This window comes from Colius striatus, chromosome 4 (assembly GCF_028858725.1).
Source record: "Colius striatus isolate bColStr4 chromosome 4, bColStr4.1.hap1, whole genome shotgun sequence".
NCBI classification, from domain to species: Eukaryota; Metazoa; Chordata; class Aves; order Coliiformes; family Coliidae; genus Colius; species Colius striatus.
In genome coordinates this window covers 43,496,626-43,512,886 of record NC_084762.1, presented here as the reverse complement: position 1 = coordinate 43,512,886, position 16,261 = coordinate 43,496,626, and the positions used below count along the sequence as shown (strand labels likewise).

At 39.7% G+C, this 16,261-nt stretch overlaps 1 protein-coding gene across 12 annotated transcripts in view; it reads right to left on the bottom strand.

The window, feature by feature from the left end:
- Nucleotides 1-16,261, bottom strand: part of PPP4R1 (protein phosphatase 4 regulatory subunit 1) — a 69,065-nt gene that overhangs the window by 18,973 nt on the left and 33,831 nt on the right. For 11 of the 12 annotated variants that reach the window (XM_061995078.1, XM_061995081.1, XM_061995085.1 and 8 more), the window contains 7 exons: nucleotides 10,748-10,890; nucleotides 10,431-10,577; nucleotides 8,568-8,675; nucleotides 7,777-7,842; nucleotides 4,507-4,665; nucleotides 3,264-3,394; nucleotides 1,752-2,269 (listed from right to left, as the gene is read on the bottom strand). In XM_061995078.1, the coding sequence (XP_061851062.1) occupies nucleotides 1,752-2,269; nucleotides 3,264-3,394; nucleotides 4,507-4,665; nucleotides 7,777-7,842; nucleotides 8,568-8,675; nucleotides 10,431-10,577; nucleotides 10,748-10,890 (1,272 nt within the window). The remainder of the gene's footprint in view (nucleotides 1-1,751; nucleotides 2,270-3,263; nucleotides 3,395-4,506; nucleotides 4,666-7,776; nucleotides 7,843-8,567; nucleotides 8,676-10,430; nucleotides 10,578-10,747; nucleotides 10,891-16,261) is intronic. The other variant, XM_061995086.1, reaches the window with a different exon arrangement.

Here is a 16,261-nt window from a genome sequence, read left to right as displayed (position 1 = left end):
TCCGTAAAAAGAATCATTGCCTCCAGTACCATTTTCAACCCCAGTACCAAAGCTCCACATCTGCCTCAGCTGTCAGGGATTGGCTCTGAAACCAACTGGCAAAATGGAAATCATCAGTCTCTGTAGATTGTACCATGAAGGGCACTATCTTATTACCATCATCAGTTACTGTGCAGAGTCAAATATAAAAATATAGTGTAATCACAAGAACCTTCAAAAAGCCTGTGACAATAACCCTGGCCAACATAGCTCCATACAACAGATATTAATTTTCTTCTTTTTTTAAGTTTAGAAAATATTTGCCAAACCAAAACATACAAAGAAAAGAAGGATGCTGAAGTCAAGCACTGAGAGGCTAGATCCAGAGTGAAGGATGTCAGAACAACTTAACCTTGCTGACACATGCATAACACAACCACATAGTCAAGAGAACTACAAAAAAATCTACCCAAACCAAAACCTGCTCTGAAGCAAATCATGAACACACACTTACACACAAACACATACACAGATATCTTCACTAAAAGCGAATAAGACAACATGCTCTGTAACTGGACAGAACAAGGTTTTACAAAACAAACCTAAACAGCAGTGCAAGTTTTAACAGTGGGCTTCAGAGATGGGTTATGCAAAGACTGAGATTGCTAATCAGGCTGATTTTTTTTTCCTATCTCCATCTTCAGAGAGTGTCCAAAGTTTTCTTAAAGCAACAAAGTTTCATCTGTTGATTTCACAGTAAATTAAATAGAAGCAGGTCAAACAAGATTTAAGAGAAGTTATTAGCTTATCAACATAATAAGAAGCAGTTGAATTCGGTATCAGTTTATTCTAAAATGTTTTTCTCGCTCCCAACTTGCGTCTCTTTTTCCTTCCTACGTTTTCTGGTTATAGAGGTATGCTTTCCCCTAGAGATTCTTCAGCTCCAGAACAACACAGTTTCTTCATTAGTGGTCCTTCTGGATTTTGTGACTGTGATGCTCAAGCCTGATGTGCTTTAGAATTTATTCTGCACACAAATACCATGAGAAACATGTCTAGTAGGTATGTGTGAAACAGCAAAGACATTTTGCCCAGGAGGTATCTCTGAGGTGCTACTCCAACAATTGGTCATAGTTATTAAATCCTTCTCCACTCTTCAAGAGCTTTTAAAATGGAGGCTATGTGTTCACTTCAAGAATTCAGTTCAGATCAATCCTCAGTTTGACCCAACAAATCTGGCACACTTAAATTGACAACGTGAGTGTGCAATAACAAAAGCCTTACAGAAAAATGGAGAAGACTAATTCATTAAAAATAAATTGAATAATGCATCAAATCAAAGACATTGATCACACTTTGCTATTTTAAATACAAAATCTTAATCTGCATTCAGATTTTGCATGTACCTAATTACAAATTAATTTCCTGATCAACAGCTTGTGCCATTGAACCATCAATAGATATGACTAATATATGACCTCAAATATGACTATGCTGTCAAAACAGGCAGTCAGAAGTTAACACTGCTATTTGTGTGTTCAGTTTATGGAACGAATCACACTACCTTTAAACATCTTTATACATATGCAAGTTCCCTTTTAGTTCATCATCAATTTTCACGATTAAATCAAAATAGATACAATCTCTTTGAAGACCAGAAAAAAGCAGTACTTCTAACTTTTAACACAATCACAAGGTTAAAGCCCACACCGCTGAAGCAACAGATATGTACATCTCCAAACACTAAAAATGGTTTGGTATCTTTACTATACCTTTAACATCTGGATCATCTATATGAGGTTCCAAATTTTCTATCATTTCTTCCAATTCTTTCCTTGTTGCCATAGGAATGTTTGCAGAAACTGGCATAGTGAGTTCTTGAATTTCTCTATCAAGTATTATCTCAGAAGCCTGCTGAAGCTCGAAGTCAATATCTATTTCAGGAAGTGGAGTCCTCCAGAAATGGAAAGAGTTGTACAATTCCTGCTCTGAAAGAGAGGTTTCCTGTGAATTCAGCCCAGCCTCCTGCAGACCTGCTGTACAGCAATGAGAGCTTTGCTCGTTCCTGTCAGCCATTTCCCCACAGGATTCTGAAGACAAAGTGCAATGGAAAGATGACTCAGTCTGGAAATCACTTTTCCTCTGGGAGTTATTTGACACTGTGTTTTGATCTTCCATGGCATTTTCATATTTTGTTCCAAAATCATCATTAACAACATGTGAAGACAGATCCTCTGTCCTGTTGTGCTCATCCTCTGTTGTGACATCTCCTGTAGTCCTGACTCGTTCACTGTTGAGTGCCAAAGTAAATGAACACTTAAAAATCAAGACATACTCATTGCAAAGAGACATTCTTGAAAATTCACACACATGCTATTAGCTTGCTATTTATCAAACTGCATTTACTTACAGCACAGTAGAATTAACCACAGAGTCACAGAATGGCTGAGGTTGGAAGGAACCTCTGAAGGTCATCTGGGCAAAATCCCCTGGCTCAAGCAGTGACATCCAGAATCAGTTGCGCAGGACTGTGTCCAGATGACTTCTGAATATCTCCAAGGACAGAGATTCCACAGTCTCCCTGGGCAGCCTGTTCCAGTGCTTGGCCATTGTAATAGCAAAGAAAAAAGTGCTTCTTGACATTCAGAGGGAACCTCCTGTGTTCCAGATTGTGTCTATTGCCTCTGGTCCTGTTGCTGGGCACCACTGAAAACAACTTGGCTCTATCCTTCTTGCATTTTGCCTTCAGGTATTTGTACACAACTGATAAGATTCCCCTGAAACTTCTCTTCTCCAGGCTGAGCAGACTCAGCTCTCTCAGCCTTTCCTCATAGCAGAGATGCTCCAGTCCATGATCTTTGTGGCTCATAACTGTGCTCTCTCCTCAGTATGTCTATGACTCTCCTGTACAGGGCAGCCGAGAACTGGACACAGCACTGCAGCCATGGCCTCATCAGTGCTGAGCAGAGGACAGAGCATCACCTCCCTCAACCAGCTGGCAACACTCCTAATGTGGCTCAGGACATCACTGGCCTTCTTTGCTGCAAGGACACACTGCTACCTCATGCTATCTCATTAATGGAAATTAACAGAATTAGACCCAATATTGGCCCTGAATTAGTCAACAGACATCTATTTTCAGGAAAAAAATAAAACTTCTGGCAGTCCATTAAGTAAGATGAGACATTTCAGATCTTTCCATTTACCAAGATAAATATTCAATTTATACATCAGTTCATATAGAAGGAAGAAAAAATAATCTGTTGATTTAGTAAATTCTTTACCTGTTTTCCTGTGGTGAACCACAATCTTCTGGGTTTTTGCCATCTTCTTCTTTAAAGTACTGGCCACTGCTGGATGGATTAGCAAAAGTTGATATGAAAGGCCCCAGAGACTGAAAAGCAGCTTGGCGAACCTAGTGGAAAGAGTCCAAGATGAAAAAAAATATTTATATATATATATATATATATATATATATATATATATATACATATATATATCTCCTGTAATCCTATAAAACAAACACCTGCTATTAGAAACCGGGAAGGTCATAGGTCTACTGAGGAAAGTAACAGCAGAAGCTCTTGTCTGGAAAAAGTCAGCCAGCTGTATACAGACAGTGCTAAGTAGAAAAAAAAGCAGGATAAAAACAGTCAAATCATGGGTAACTAAGTTGGCAGGCCCATAACTGAAGAAATCTCAATTATTTACACAGTAGGAGCAGGTGAATTTGAAAGCTGAGTTGAGAATTTTAACAACTTGAAAAAAAAAGTATGTGCAGTCAGCAGCCATTTCCCTACTGTAAGTTTGGCTGATAAAATGCATTTCTTTTCTACGTGGTTATGTTGCTCATTTGCTCCTCCTTCCTCCCACTAGTTATTCTCTCCTCCTCAACTATCATTTTGATTATATGATTAATTGTGCTGGGCTACAACCTGCACGACTTTCCAGGATCCAAGAGCTCATACCCGTATGCAAAAAAACCCCAAACCTCTCTCTGACTCATGGAAATAGTTTGCTCAATAACAAACTTCAGAAGGTTTGAAGAGTAGATCCTCAAGACAGGAAAAACACCCAAAAAACCTAACCCCTGACACAACCCCCCATCCCCCCTAAAAAACTCAAACCTATCACAACTCAAAACGCCCACACCCAAACCAAACTCAACATCAAACACCACCACTCCATTCCCCTCAAAAAAAAAAAGTGGTGGAGGAACCTGAAGAAATGCAAATAAATCACATTTAATTTTCCCATTCTTTTAATGATTTTCAGCAATGTTAGCTCACAGGCAGTTCTGTAGCTAGGAAAATCTATCTCACTGACCATTTTTCTTAGATGCTGCAGAGAAAATGTGAAGGACTGTTTACATCCATTGACAAACTCAAGCAGTCTAAGAATTTTGTTTGAGGTGTGCAAAACAAGTTACACATCTCCCCACATCTATGGGGAGAAGTTCTATATGGAGCATCGTGGTAAAATCCTTTAAATACGACAGCTATGGAAGAAATAAAAAGCAATTCTTACCCATCGTGAAGGATCACTAATCAAATTAATAAAAAGGCTTGACAATTTTGTCCTCCGGACTTCCTGTGATGTTGCACAAGAAACTGCCATGAAGCATTCAGCACAGGCTTTCCTAACTCCCCACACATTATCAGAGCAGAGCTGGAAAAACCTCGGCAGCTGTTAGGAACATAGTAAGTTTGCAAGTCTTAACAGACAGTACTTGTTTCAAAGAAAGTTCTTTTTTCACATTAATTTCCTTGATCTGGTTCTCTGCCCTCATACTCAGATGCCTTAGTTTAACACTTATAAGACAAAGAACACAGATTCAGTAGCACCACTCTTCTTATCAGTTGCCCTTGTGTTACTTATGGATACAGATAAGGAAAATTCACTTGTCTGAAAAGAGCAAGAAAGTACTAACTTTTTAACCCAATTTGTATCCAAAAAACCCCAATTTCAAAAATATTACCAAGCCCAGAAAACCCATCCTAAGACAGAATCTCATCTCCACAGCATACCTGTAAAGCAGATAACACTGAAAGGAATAAAACCATAAAAAATACTGGTGCACAAATGTTTTACTTATCAGAGACTACTATATGTTTTTCTAAGATTCTCATTGAAATGCAAAGACAGAGCATCTTCAGAAAGAAAGAAAACATTTATCTTTCATCTAAACATCTCATTGTTTTATCTACCAATCTCTGTGACCACCTACTCTACAAAGCAGGATCTAAACTGTATAAAAAATAGGGGAATGAGAGAAATGCTGCATTTTGTGCAAAAGAAAACAGGTTTGAACAGAGCAGTGGTTTTACTAACAGAACTGAAGCATTATCAAGTTGCTCAAATTTTTTGGAAACAGTAGTGGTCAGGGTGAAAACAGCAGATAGAGTGCAGGTGAGGCAGCCAAAAGACATTCAAGGCCATCACATGGCTGCCTTTTCCTGCAGCAGGCAGAGTGGTGAGATGTAAGTAATGCAATGACTGTTCTGTCCTCAATTATTGATGTTCCTACTTTCTGCAGCAAAGTTTTCTGGACTGCATTTGTGCTTTAAAAAAGCATTTACATTACAAAATGAAGTGTCATCTAAAGCCATTCAGCTTTTCATCCTTTTAAAAAAATAATATAAAAAGAGTAGAAAATGGAATTTTCTGTTGTGGAAAGAGGTCCCCAACTGTCCAGCCACATACTAGTGCTTCATATAAAATATCCACCACTTGTTTATTTAATAGAATAAAATAGAATCACGTAGGTTTTATTATTCTTAGAACTCCTAAGATCATAAAGTCCAATCACTAACCTAACACTGTTAAACACACCACTAAACCATGTCCCTAAGCAGGGACACGTCTTTTAAATATCTTGAGGGATGGTAACACAGCCTGTGCAGCCTGTCCTAATGCTTCACAATCATCTCAGTGAAAACAAACAAACAAACAAACTGATATCCAAAATAAATCTTCCCTGGTTTAACTTGAGGCCACTTCCTCTTGTCCTATCACTTGTTACTCAGGAGAAGAGACTGACCCTCCACGTCACTACCAATTCTTTTCAGGGTGTTGTAGCAAACGCTCGTGTCTCCTGCTCAGCCTCCTCTTCTCCAGGCTAAACAAACTCAGCTCCCTCAGTCACTCCTCGTAATACTTGTGCTCCAGATCCTTCATCCTTCATCATTGCCCATCTCTGGACACACTCCAGCACCTCAATGTCCTTCTTGTGGTGAGAGGCCGAAAAATTGAACACAGTGTTCAAGCTGTGGCCTCGTCACTGCTGAGTACAGCCCTGGTCACACTGTTTCTGATACAGGCCAGAATGCCACTGGCTTTCTCAGCCACGTGGGCACACTGCTGGCTCATGTTCAGTCAGCTATTGATTAACATCTGCAAGTGCTTTTCCACCGAGCTTTACACCAAATTCATGATATGTATTACTAAGTCCATTTCTGTGAGAGACATCACTTTACATTTCAAATCAAGAAACATATGAGATATAAATCTGCACAATACTTCATTACCAAATGGTTTGAGTCACACATCACCTAGGGAAAAATGCAGCAAATGCTGTAAGAACATAAGAAATGTCCCAAGGGTAATACTAGGCCTATCTGTGCACAATACTGCATCTGCAAAATGCTGCAGAGCTCCTTGTTGAAGTCACACCTGCATTAACATTCTTTCCATGTAAACTCCTCCCTAACTGATGGCACTAACTCATCAGTCTCCTCTGGCCCTCAACAAGCTCACTGTCAGCATCCTCAGGAAGAGAAAGCTTGAAGAAGGATCCCAGCGATGCTCAGGCTGATTTTTGCTCCCTAGCCCTGTTATGTCTCCAAGACTAGAACCATCCAGCAGCTCCTTGGATCTTCCAAGGGAATGGAGGGCACTGTTACGGATCATCTGCTTACTGCTCCACACAGCTCCCCGATTCTCCATCTTGAATTTTTATCTCTCCACTTGTTATTGCCCTGATGAATTTATTTTCTTTGACTTTCTCTTTTCCTTCTTCCCAGAAGGGCTGTAAGGCTTTGTTTGAGTCAGGTAAAATGAATTTAAAAGATTAAATCATAGAATCATAGAATAGAAGGGGTTGAAAGGACCTCTCTAAAGATCATCTAGTCCAACCTCCCTGCTCAAGCAGGTCTGCCTAGATTAGGTTGCTCAGGAATGTGTCCAGGCAGGTTTTGAAAACCTCCAGAGTAAAAGACTCCACACCCTCCCAGGGCAGCCTGTGCCTGGGCTCCCTCACTGTTACAGTAAAGAAGTTTGTCCTTAGGTGGAACTTTTTGTGTTCCATTACTCCTTGTCCTATCAATGAACATCAGCATTAAGTGATGCCATCTAAAGAGACCCCATAAGCCTTTCAACTTCTTGCAGTCCACGCTGTTCCTGTATCTGCAATCTCTCATCGCATTTCTAGACATTAAAAGATCTACTCCTACTTCTTGCTTAATGTGTTTCTGAACTTGCAAATACTTTCTGCATCCACAGCCTGACGAGTCTGGTTTAAACCCTTCTGTCAGCTCTAGAATTCAGTACCACTTTGCTCTAGACTGTGTAACTTGACAGGAAAGAGTTCTATATACAAAGTAACAACTGTCTTCAAGTTTTGTGAAGGTCAGTTGTAATCTCACATCAGCAAAACTGAAGGGGCACAGCTTTTTTAGTCTCTTCCTACTAATGGAATGTAGTAGTTGTCTAATCACTTCAGCCGTCTTTCTTCTGTACCTTGTCCAGCTCTATTACTGATTTATACCAAAAAGAAAAAGTCTTTAAGAAATGGCTTACCAGCATTTCTTCAGTGGCTTGCTGCCCAACCACACTGCAGATATCTCCAAAATTAGCTGCACATACCTTGCAAAGAAAATGTAGGAAACAACAATTAAGACCATAGTTTTAACACAGCAAATAAAACCAAGTGCAAAAAAAAAATCCCCTCAAACAGGTTTAAAATCACAAAAACAGGTTTTGGTGCAAACAGTTATCAGCTATTTCCCCATTCCATCAGTTCCTATGGTTTAAGAAAAAAACCCAACAACTCTGTTCTCTTTTCTTCAAGCATAATCTGCCTTTTTTAATCACAAAATAACCACTCCAGAACTTAAGTGAAAGAGAAGGAGGACAGAATACATTTAAAGTCCTGTCAAATCAAAGAATACAAGCAGCAAGAAAAATAAGCTATGCAACTGCAGGGTGAAACTAAAGCACAACCTCAGCACCTAATACTGTGATGGAGTACTGGTTTACTTCATCTTAACGAGCATCTTTAATTCCATCTATGCAAAGAGATATGAGCTCAGCTGGCTGATGCTGTACGAGTTACAGTCGATTCATATTTTTATGATTACCTACACAGTCATAAGGACAGGTAAGTTCTTTGTTTCTGGTAGTAAAAGTAGGGACTACAAAAAATAACTCAGTGACAAATACAAGATCTGTGGAAATGCAAGCTACAAAGAAACTCCACAGCTTTCACTTACACATGTCACAAATGGGATCTAGCAGGAAAAATTCATTTAGTTCCAAGTTTATGAGACTCCGTTCACAGATAATTAAGATCAGAGGCTGATTACTCATACCTTACGAACATGAAACATTCTGCAGTCACAGCACATCTCACAAAACCTTGGAAGAACAAGTCTCTCTGTGATGTCCTTTCCCACCATGGAGGCCATTTTGCACATGATCTAACAGCAAGGCAGACACGAATCAGCAATGCTTACATAATACACAATTCCAGTTAAGCACAGGCTTTTAATATTTATTTTTTATTCTGATGTGCACAGTCTTACTGAAAACTGTAAAAAAACACAGGAAAAAAAAATCTGTGTTTTGAATTGCAAAATTTTGGCCCCTTCCAATTTTTTTGGCCCTTCAATTTTTTTTCCGCTTTTTACCCTCCCACTGTCATGATGTAATATAGACTTAGCAGACATTGGTCTTTCACCAATTTAAATCAAATTCCTAACAAATGGACATAACTGGAGCCCTGGCACAGGCTGTTCAGGGAGGACATGGAGGCTCCTTCTCTGGAGATTTTCAAAACCCACCTGGACACACTTGTGTGTGACTTGATCTACGTGAACCTGCTTTAGTAGAGGGCTGGACTAGATCATCTCTAGAGGTCCCTTCCAACCCCCATCATTCTGTGGTTCTATACCATTCTATGATTCCAACTGAACTCTCAGAAATTACTCTCGTATTTTACCAAACCGACTTGCAATATTTTTATTTTTTAAAAAATGTACAAGATTCTTTCACTATTCCAACACTTAATTAACAGATAACTGTTGCCAACTAATACATTTAAGTGGCTTCTACAACTTCTGTATGATTTTAAAATTACATCACTCCACAGTATACATATGCAACTCCGTAACACAAAATTACTCAAAAAGCATCTCATACAATAAAAAGCAACAGCTTTTCTAACTGCTCCATCATTCTGATATTTACTGAAATGAGCAGAAAAAGAAGATAATTTAAAAAAAATGTCTAACTTTCCTAATCATGTCAATAGAATTATTTACATTTATTTTCCTGTAACAACAATTATTTTTCTAACCTCTAGAGGGTCGGTGACCTACAAAATACTTTGTCAGGTTTCAGTATCTTCAAAACAATGAAGATGGGAACTCTGCTTTAATTTTATTCCCACATGTATTTCTAAGTTTCTTCAAGAAAATACTAGAAATTTGGTGCCAAATACAATAGTGTCTGGCCTGCTTATTGTTTATGAACCCCAGACATATTATCAAAGCAAAACAATAAATGAGGTCTCTCTCAATTAAAAAAAAAAACCAACAAATAATCGGCAAAAACTGCAAAAATTCAAAGAAAATATAAGGGCATACGTCTTCTGCCATTTCTCCTTTATAAATTAACTTATTAATTTGCTTGCTGTTTTAATTTGACACATAATACTTTCTACTTACTAAGGTTGTGTCTAAAGAAAAAAGAAAACCACCAACCAACCAACCATGAGGTATTCAATTCAGATGCTTAGTATTTGGTCCAATAAAACTAAACAAGATCAATAAAGAGAACAGACATACAACAAAGACCAACAGAATTCAAGTGTTTAAGATTTTCACTGATGGAAATGTTCCACATATGCAACTTAAACTTCCATAAAAAAAATCTGAAAAAAACTAAAAAGCCAACAACAGCAGATGTTTTGGGAGCCAGTGAAATTAATCCCCTGCACTGTCTTGTCCAGTTGGGCTTTTCCTTACAGCACATATAAGTTATTGAATTTAAATCTAACCTTGTCTTGAGTGTAACACAACACAGAAAAAGTTACAGGTCAGTTACGGATAGCAATATAATTCTTTGTCTCTAATACCACATGGATGTGCAATTTGGAAACATATTACCATCACTGCAATAACAAGCATTCAATAAAACTTTATACTGTATGATTAGGTATTGTTGTTACTTACAGCCACAGCTTCTGTCTTCACATCATCATTGCTGTCTGGAGCTGTCAGATCTATCAGAACAGGGCATACTTTGGTCTCCACATCATATCTCTCTATAAGTTCTTGCTCCAACAGAACTAACAATGCTGCCTGGCTTGTCTTTCTTACCTAGCATAAAAAGACAAAAACTGGACCAAGGAATTCAAAGAGAGTTTTCTGCATTTTTATTTATATGTCCTGTATCTTGGAAGCTCTAACTATATACTGCCACACACCCATACTAATTACACACTAGGTATAATCAACTAGATAATAAACTACCTATAGCAGACACTTACCTGGTTATTCTGGTCCGCAAGGTATCGTACCACAATAGGCAGTAAGTATTTGGAAAAAGCATATGGGATTGAAGGTCTGTTTTCTTGACAGAACATAGCAATATGAGGCACCTGTTCCATCAGCTCTGCCCGTACTGTTGGCTCTGTCAGGGTCAAAATAAAACCAAAAAAGGCACAATAAATGTTTACAAGCATACTGCCAGATACTGCAAAGGCAAGCTTTCTACAGTCCTGTACATACAAAGTATGTTCTCAGGTGTTCATGTCAGTGTGTTTATGTCAAGTTTTATTTTGACAAGCATCACCTTTTTTTCAAAACTGGGAATAACTATAGTGTGTACTTCTAAACTACTAAAAAGATTGGTCCTACACTCTCAAACAAAAAACCCCAAAGCCTAAACAAAAAAACAGACACACCATTAAAAAAAAGAAACCACAACAAGAAGAGGTATAAGACAGAAAGTTAGTAAACACTGAGTATCAGAGTCTGAACTCCCTACAAGCATCATCTACTTCAAAAAAAGTGGTTAAACAGAAAGTCAAACCAAAATTGGTACCACTAGGAGAAGAAAAAGGACTCCTGGCCACAGCATCTTACGTGGGAAAGTTCCCACTGAGCAGGACAACCAGCTGTAGCCACAGATGCTCTTTTTTATTCTTTGCTTTTGTACTGGTTTTGCCTGGGCCAGGTTTTGGTAACAAGGGGCTATAGGGGTGGTTTCTTTAAACAAAGAAGTGCTAGAATTTTCCCCTGTATCTGACAGAGCCAGTGCCAGTCAATTCTAAGACCTGTAGCTGAGCCAGGTCTGGTCAATTAGTGATGGAGTAACGCCTCTGTGAATAACATATTTGAGAAGGGGAAGAAGTTGCTGAGCAGTTGCTAAACTGCAGCAGCAACAGGGAGGGATAAAGTGAAAACATCTGTGCAGACACCAAGGTTAATGGAGGAGGGGGAGGAGGTGCTTAGGCCCTGGAAGAATGACTCCCCTGTGACTTGTGGTAAAGACTATGGTGAGGCAGCTGTGCCCCTGCAGTCCATGGAGGCCACCAGGAAGCAGAGACCCACTTGCAGCCTGTGGAGGAGCCCATGCCAGAGTGAGTGGATGCCTGAAGGAGGCTGTGACTCTGTGGGAAGCCTGTGCTGGAGCAAGTTCCTGGCAGGACCTGGGAGCTCAGGAGGAGAGAGGATCCCATACCAGAGCATGTTTGCTGTCAGGACTTGTGATCCTGTGAGGGACTCACACTGGAGCAGTTGGTACCTGAAGGACTGTTCTCCTGGTGGATGACCCATATTGGGGCAGGGTGTGAGGAGCTGCCCCCGTGGGAAGGCCCATGCTGGAGCAGTTTGTGAGGAACTGTAGCCCATGGGAAGAATCCACATTGGAAAATTTCATGAAGGACTGTCTCCCATGGGAGAAGTGTAAGCAGGCCTCCTGAGAAGAAGCGGAGACTAAGTCCATCTGTAATGAACTGACTGCAATCCTCATCCCCTGCACTGTGGGGGGGGAAGGGAGGAAAGTCCTGGGAAGAAGGACCGGTGGTGGGAGGTGTTTCAAGATTCAGTTTAAATTCGCATTTCCCTGCTCTGTTCTGATTATTCATTAATAAATCAAACCACTTCTCCCCAAGTTGAGTCTGTTTTGCCCACGATGCTAATTGCTGAGCGATCTCCTTGTCCTTATCTTGACACACAAACCTCTCATTCTATTTCTCTCTCTCTCCTGTCCAGTTTATGAGGGGGAGTGATAGAATGACTTGGTGGGCATCTGGCATCTAGTCAGGGCTAAAATCACCATAACTTTTTTAAAGCTACTGATATTTTTGTCAGATGGAAAAGGCCCTGCACCTTTGCAGTTGCTTCTGTAAAACCTTTCAGGGATTTTTTTTTTAAGTTGGTGACTATTAGAAAAATATTATTTCATTTACTTTTAAAATTCAAGAAACATTGCACTGCCTGAATGAATCCTAATTTCCATAGAACATACACATCTATTTGGGGGATGTGAGGAAAACCAAAAAAAGAAATACAAGCATGAATTAGATTCCAACTATTAAAAAAACAGGTCCAATTTAAGAAGTCATTATCACATCCCTGGTAGTCCACTTGTCCACAGAAAAAAACCCACATAATTTCAAAACTAAGTATTTTTGTCCTTTCAGAATTTGCTGACATGCACTGTTATAATTAGATAACTGGTTACCTATAAAAACACATAACAAAACCCCATCACTTACTCTAAAGTCACAGTAATTTGTTTTACAATATTTTAAATAACAAGATGTATATTGTTCACAGGATATGCATGCATTACTACATTTTTACCTATGAATCGTTTAGGTAAAACTTAAAGTTATGACCAGAACCACCTTGTTTGAGATACTTGGAACATGATACATTAAAAACACCACCTTTTGTTAAATAGAAGCATGTAACTTGCACTTCTATTTAATGTGGCTAATGCATACAGTACTTTGCTTTCTTGAACAATGGTTACAAGTGACAATTTACGCCTGAATAAAAACAAAATAAAGATAAATCAGTATCATTCTGTGTGCAGTCTTTCCTTCAGAGGACAATGAGAACAGAAGAGATTATAACACATACAGTAATCAAATGCCTACAGGCTCCATTTCTTTGACTACTGACTTAAATTACTTTTCCTATGGAAAAACATACCAAAATTCTGTGTAAAGTTTATGAATTGCTGACAAAGTTTCAAAACACAACATGAAATCCCAGATAAATCAATACTGAATAGGTTTGCTATTCATGGCAATAAAGAAAAAAAACCCTTGAAATGTGCCAGAGAAAGGAGCCCTTTTACATGGTTTCTTTGTCTGTGAAAACCTGCCTAAAGGTAGCTAAGCTAAGAGGCCTTGAAAACACCCTCCTTTAGCACCTGCCCATTAACAACTAGAAAACTGAAGAATCCTTCCTCGTTGAGCAGTTTTTGAGTTGGAGAAATCCCCTCATCCCTTCAGACAGACTGTAAACACCACCTCTCCCAAGAACAACTCTTTAAAGAAGGCTGCAGATGGGAAATAGCAGAATGAGGAATCATCAGGCTAGCCAAGGAAGCTTGCAGGGCTGAGAGGTGAGTGACAAGGATATCAGACTAGCAACTAAAGGCAAAGGAGACTGGAACTTGCTGGACAAGAAACTGGAACCAGGATGTAATGCCAGGGCTGGAGGGACTGGTTTGCCGCGAAGTTTTCGGCTCTTGGCCTGAAAAACCAGACTCGAAGTCTGCAAACCAGACTCTAAGTCTGAAAAACCCAGGCTCGAAGCCTGAAAAACCCAGGCTCAAAGCCTGAAAAACCCAGGCTCAAAGCCTGAAACCAGGCTCAAAGCCTGAAACCAGACTCTAAGTCTGAAACCAGACTCTAAGCCTGAAACACCCAGGCTCAAAGCCTGAAACATCCAGGCTCGAAGCCTGAAAAACCCAGGCTCGAAGCCTGAACAACCAGCTCCAAGCCTACTTCATGCGGCGATCAACCCAGGGTCCGATTCTCAGCTGGGTGGGAAGAAATCAGTCCTACTCAATGTGAGTGATAGCAGAAATCTTCTTTTTATTGAGAGCAGGCTCTAACGTATATATCCAGCAGCTTCAAAGCTAGCTCAGCAACAGCAGCTAATAGATTACATTCTTATGTTCATCCCACTTGCGGTTTCTGCGATAAGCAAGCTCCCTCACATTTCCCATCTTGTTTTTCTCCAAAGTTGTTTTCCACCTTGAGTTGTTAGCTTGTTAGCTGAAAACAGCCCGACCTTGAGGGAGCAGAAAGCGGCCTGCTGTCTTCGCTGACTATGTGACAGCAACTACTTTAACCATGGCTCTGACTCTGGTCTTGATTGTGCATTAAATTCATATAACTAGAACTCAGATTGCCTTGCCCCATCGGGCCTAACATTATACCCTAGGATCCGTGTCCATTCTCCCTTAACCACTCCTCCACACTGGCTCCCACCTTTCCCATAGGCCGCTATTTCAAGACATGCCCAGGAATGATCTAACGGTACAAGAGGTTTATATTACAACAGTTATTACTAGGATCTTGTTCACATTTCTTAGAGGACTGCTGCCTCTTTTCTTTTCCAGTAAATGGAAGACTACTTGGAGGCAGGAGGGGGTGCAGAGGGGAGGGAGACTGAGTAAGATAAATTTATCTGAGGCTGCACATTTGGCAGCAGTGCCTCAATTTTTTTTCCCAATTTTGCTTCAGGCAGTTCTCATCCTCCCAAACCCAAAACTTGCAGCTTCCATTATGCCAGTGTGACGGTTTATGCATCCAGACAACAAACCATATCAGACAACTGATCTGACTGGCACAGCTCTGGCCCACTAGAGCAGCATGATTAAACAGCAAGAACTGGCATTTAAATTGGTTTTCCTGTGCAATCACACATTTTCCTCAAGCAGCAGAACTATCTGACCACAGAAGCAAGCAAGTGATAGTTAGAGAGGATGCTGGGACTGTTTACTGTGATATTACCACCAAAACAGAGTGAAAGACACAAAATGCTGAGAAATCCATTTTTTTTTTCCTTTGCCTAGTGTGAAACTGCAAAATGCTCAAGCTAGATTTTTCACAGAGTAATTGCACACTACTCATTTCACTGTAGTGTGAACACTATGTCTTCCCTGCTGAAGAAATACCACCACTGCAATTAAAGCCAACAAGAGTTCTGTATTAAGCACATCAAGAGCCATGCATTAAGCTTTGGATGCTATGCACTCAGAATGAGCAGATTGTTTTGACTTTAATACTGCTACAGTTTTCCCATTCACTGGTAAAGTAATGGCAACACTCCCTTTTTCCATACTGACTAGGTTTTCTGTGAAATTGAATTCATAAATTTCTTTATGAAGTACTCTAGTAAGAGAGTAATGAGTACTAAAACTATAAGATCCCTTTTTTTCTTTAGAACAGGGCTTATCTATTATGTAGCACTTAAGAGAGTGGCCACACTGCCTGACAATATTGAAGAGCTGCTCACGTAAAGCGAGTCCTCTTCTGCCTGAGCTATTAAGCTCACTCTAGCTTTGTGAGGAACAGAAAGACAGATTAGATGATGCAATAAAGATTTGAAAAATTCATGCCCAGGAATGAATTCAAACTGTAAAGACACCTTAGTTCCCTAGGTACACAGCAATGTGATCTCAGTAAGGTCACTTCAAATCAACAAACAAATAAGCACTGTGTATGTAACTGTCTGTGTAATGCAACACTGCAATTCACTATCCAAAAGGCATCTGTGCTATTCTGGGGAATTACTGCTGCTCCGCAAGATCCTGAACCTTAAGCTTATGAATTTAGATAAGAGCTCAATTCTACCAAATGCTGAAGCATTTGTTGCAGCCTGTACTGAATAGAGCCTAATCTTGCAAAATAGAGCTTTTTTTGTGTGTTTCCTGAAGACTCAAAACAATGCCAAAAAATTTCCACACTTTCTCATTCCCTTCATCCATTCCACACCTTTGTCTTTACCTTAGACAGGTGGCAACTCCAAAT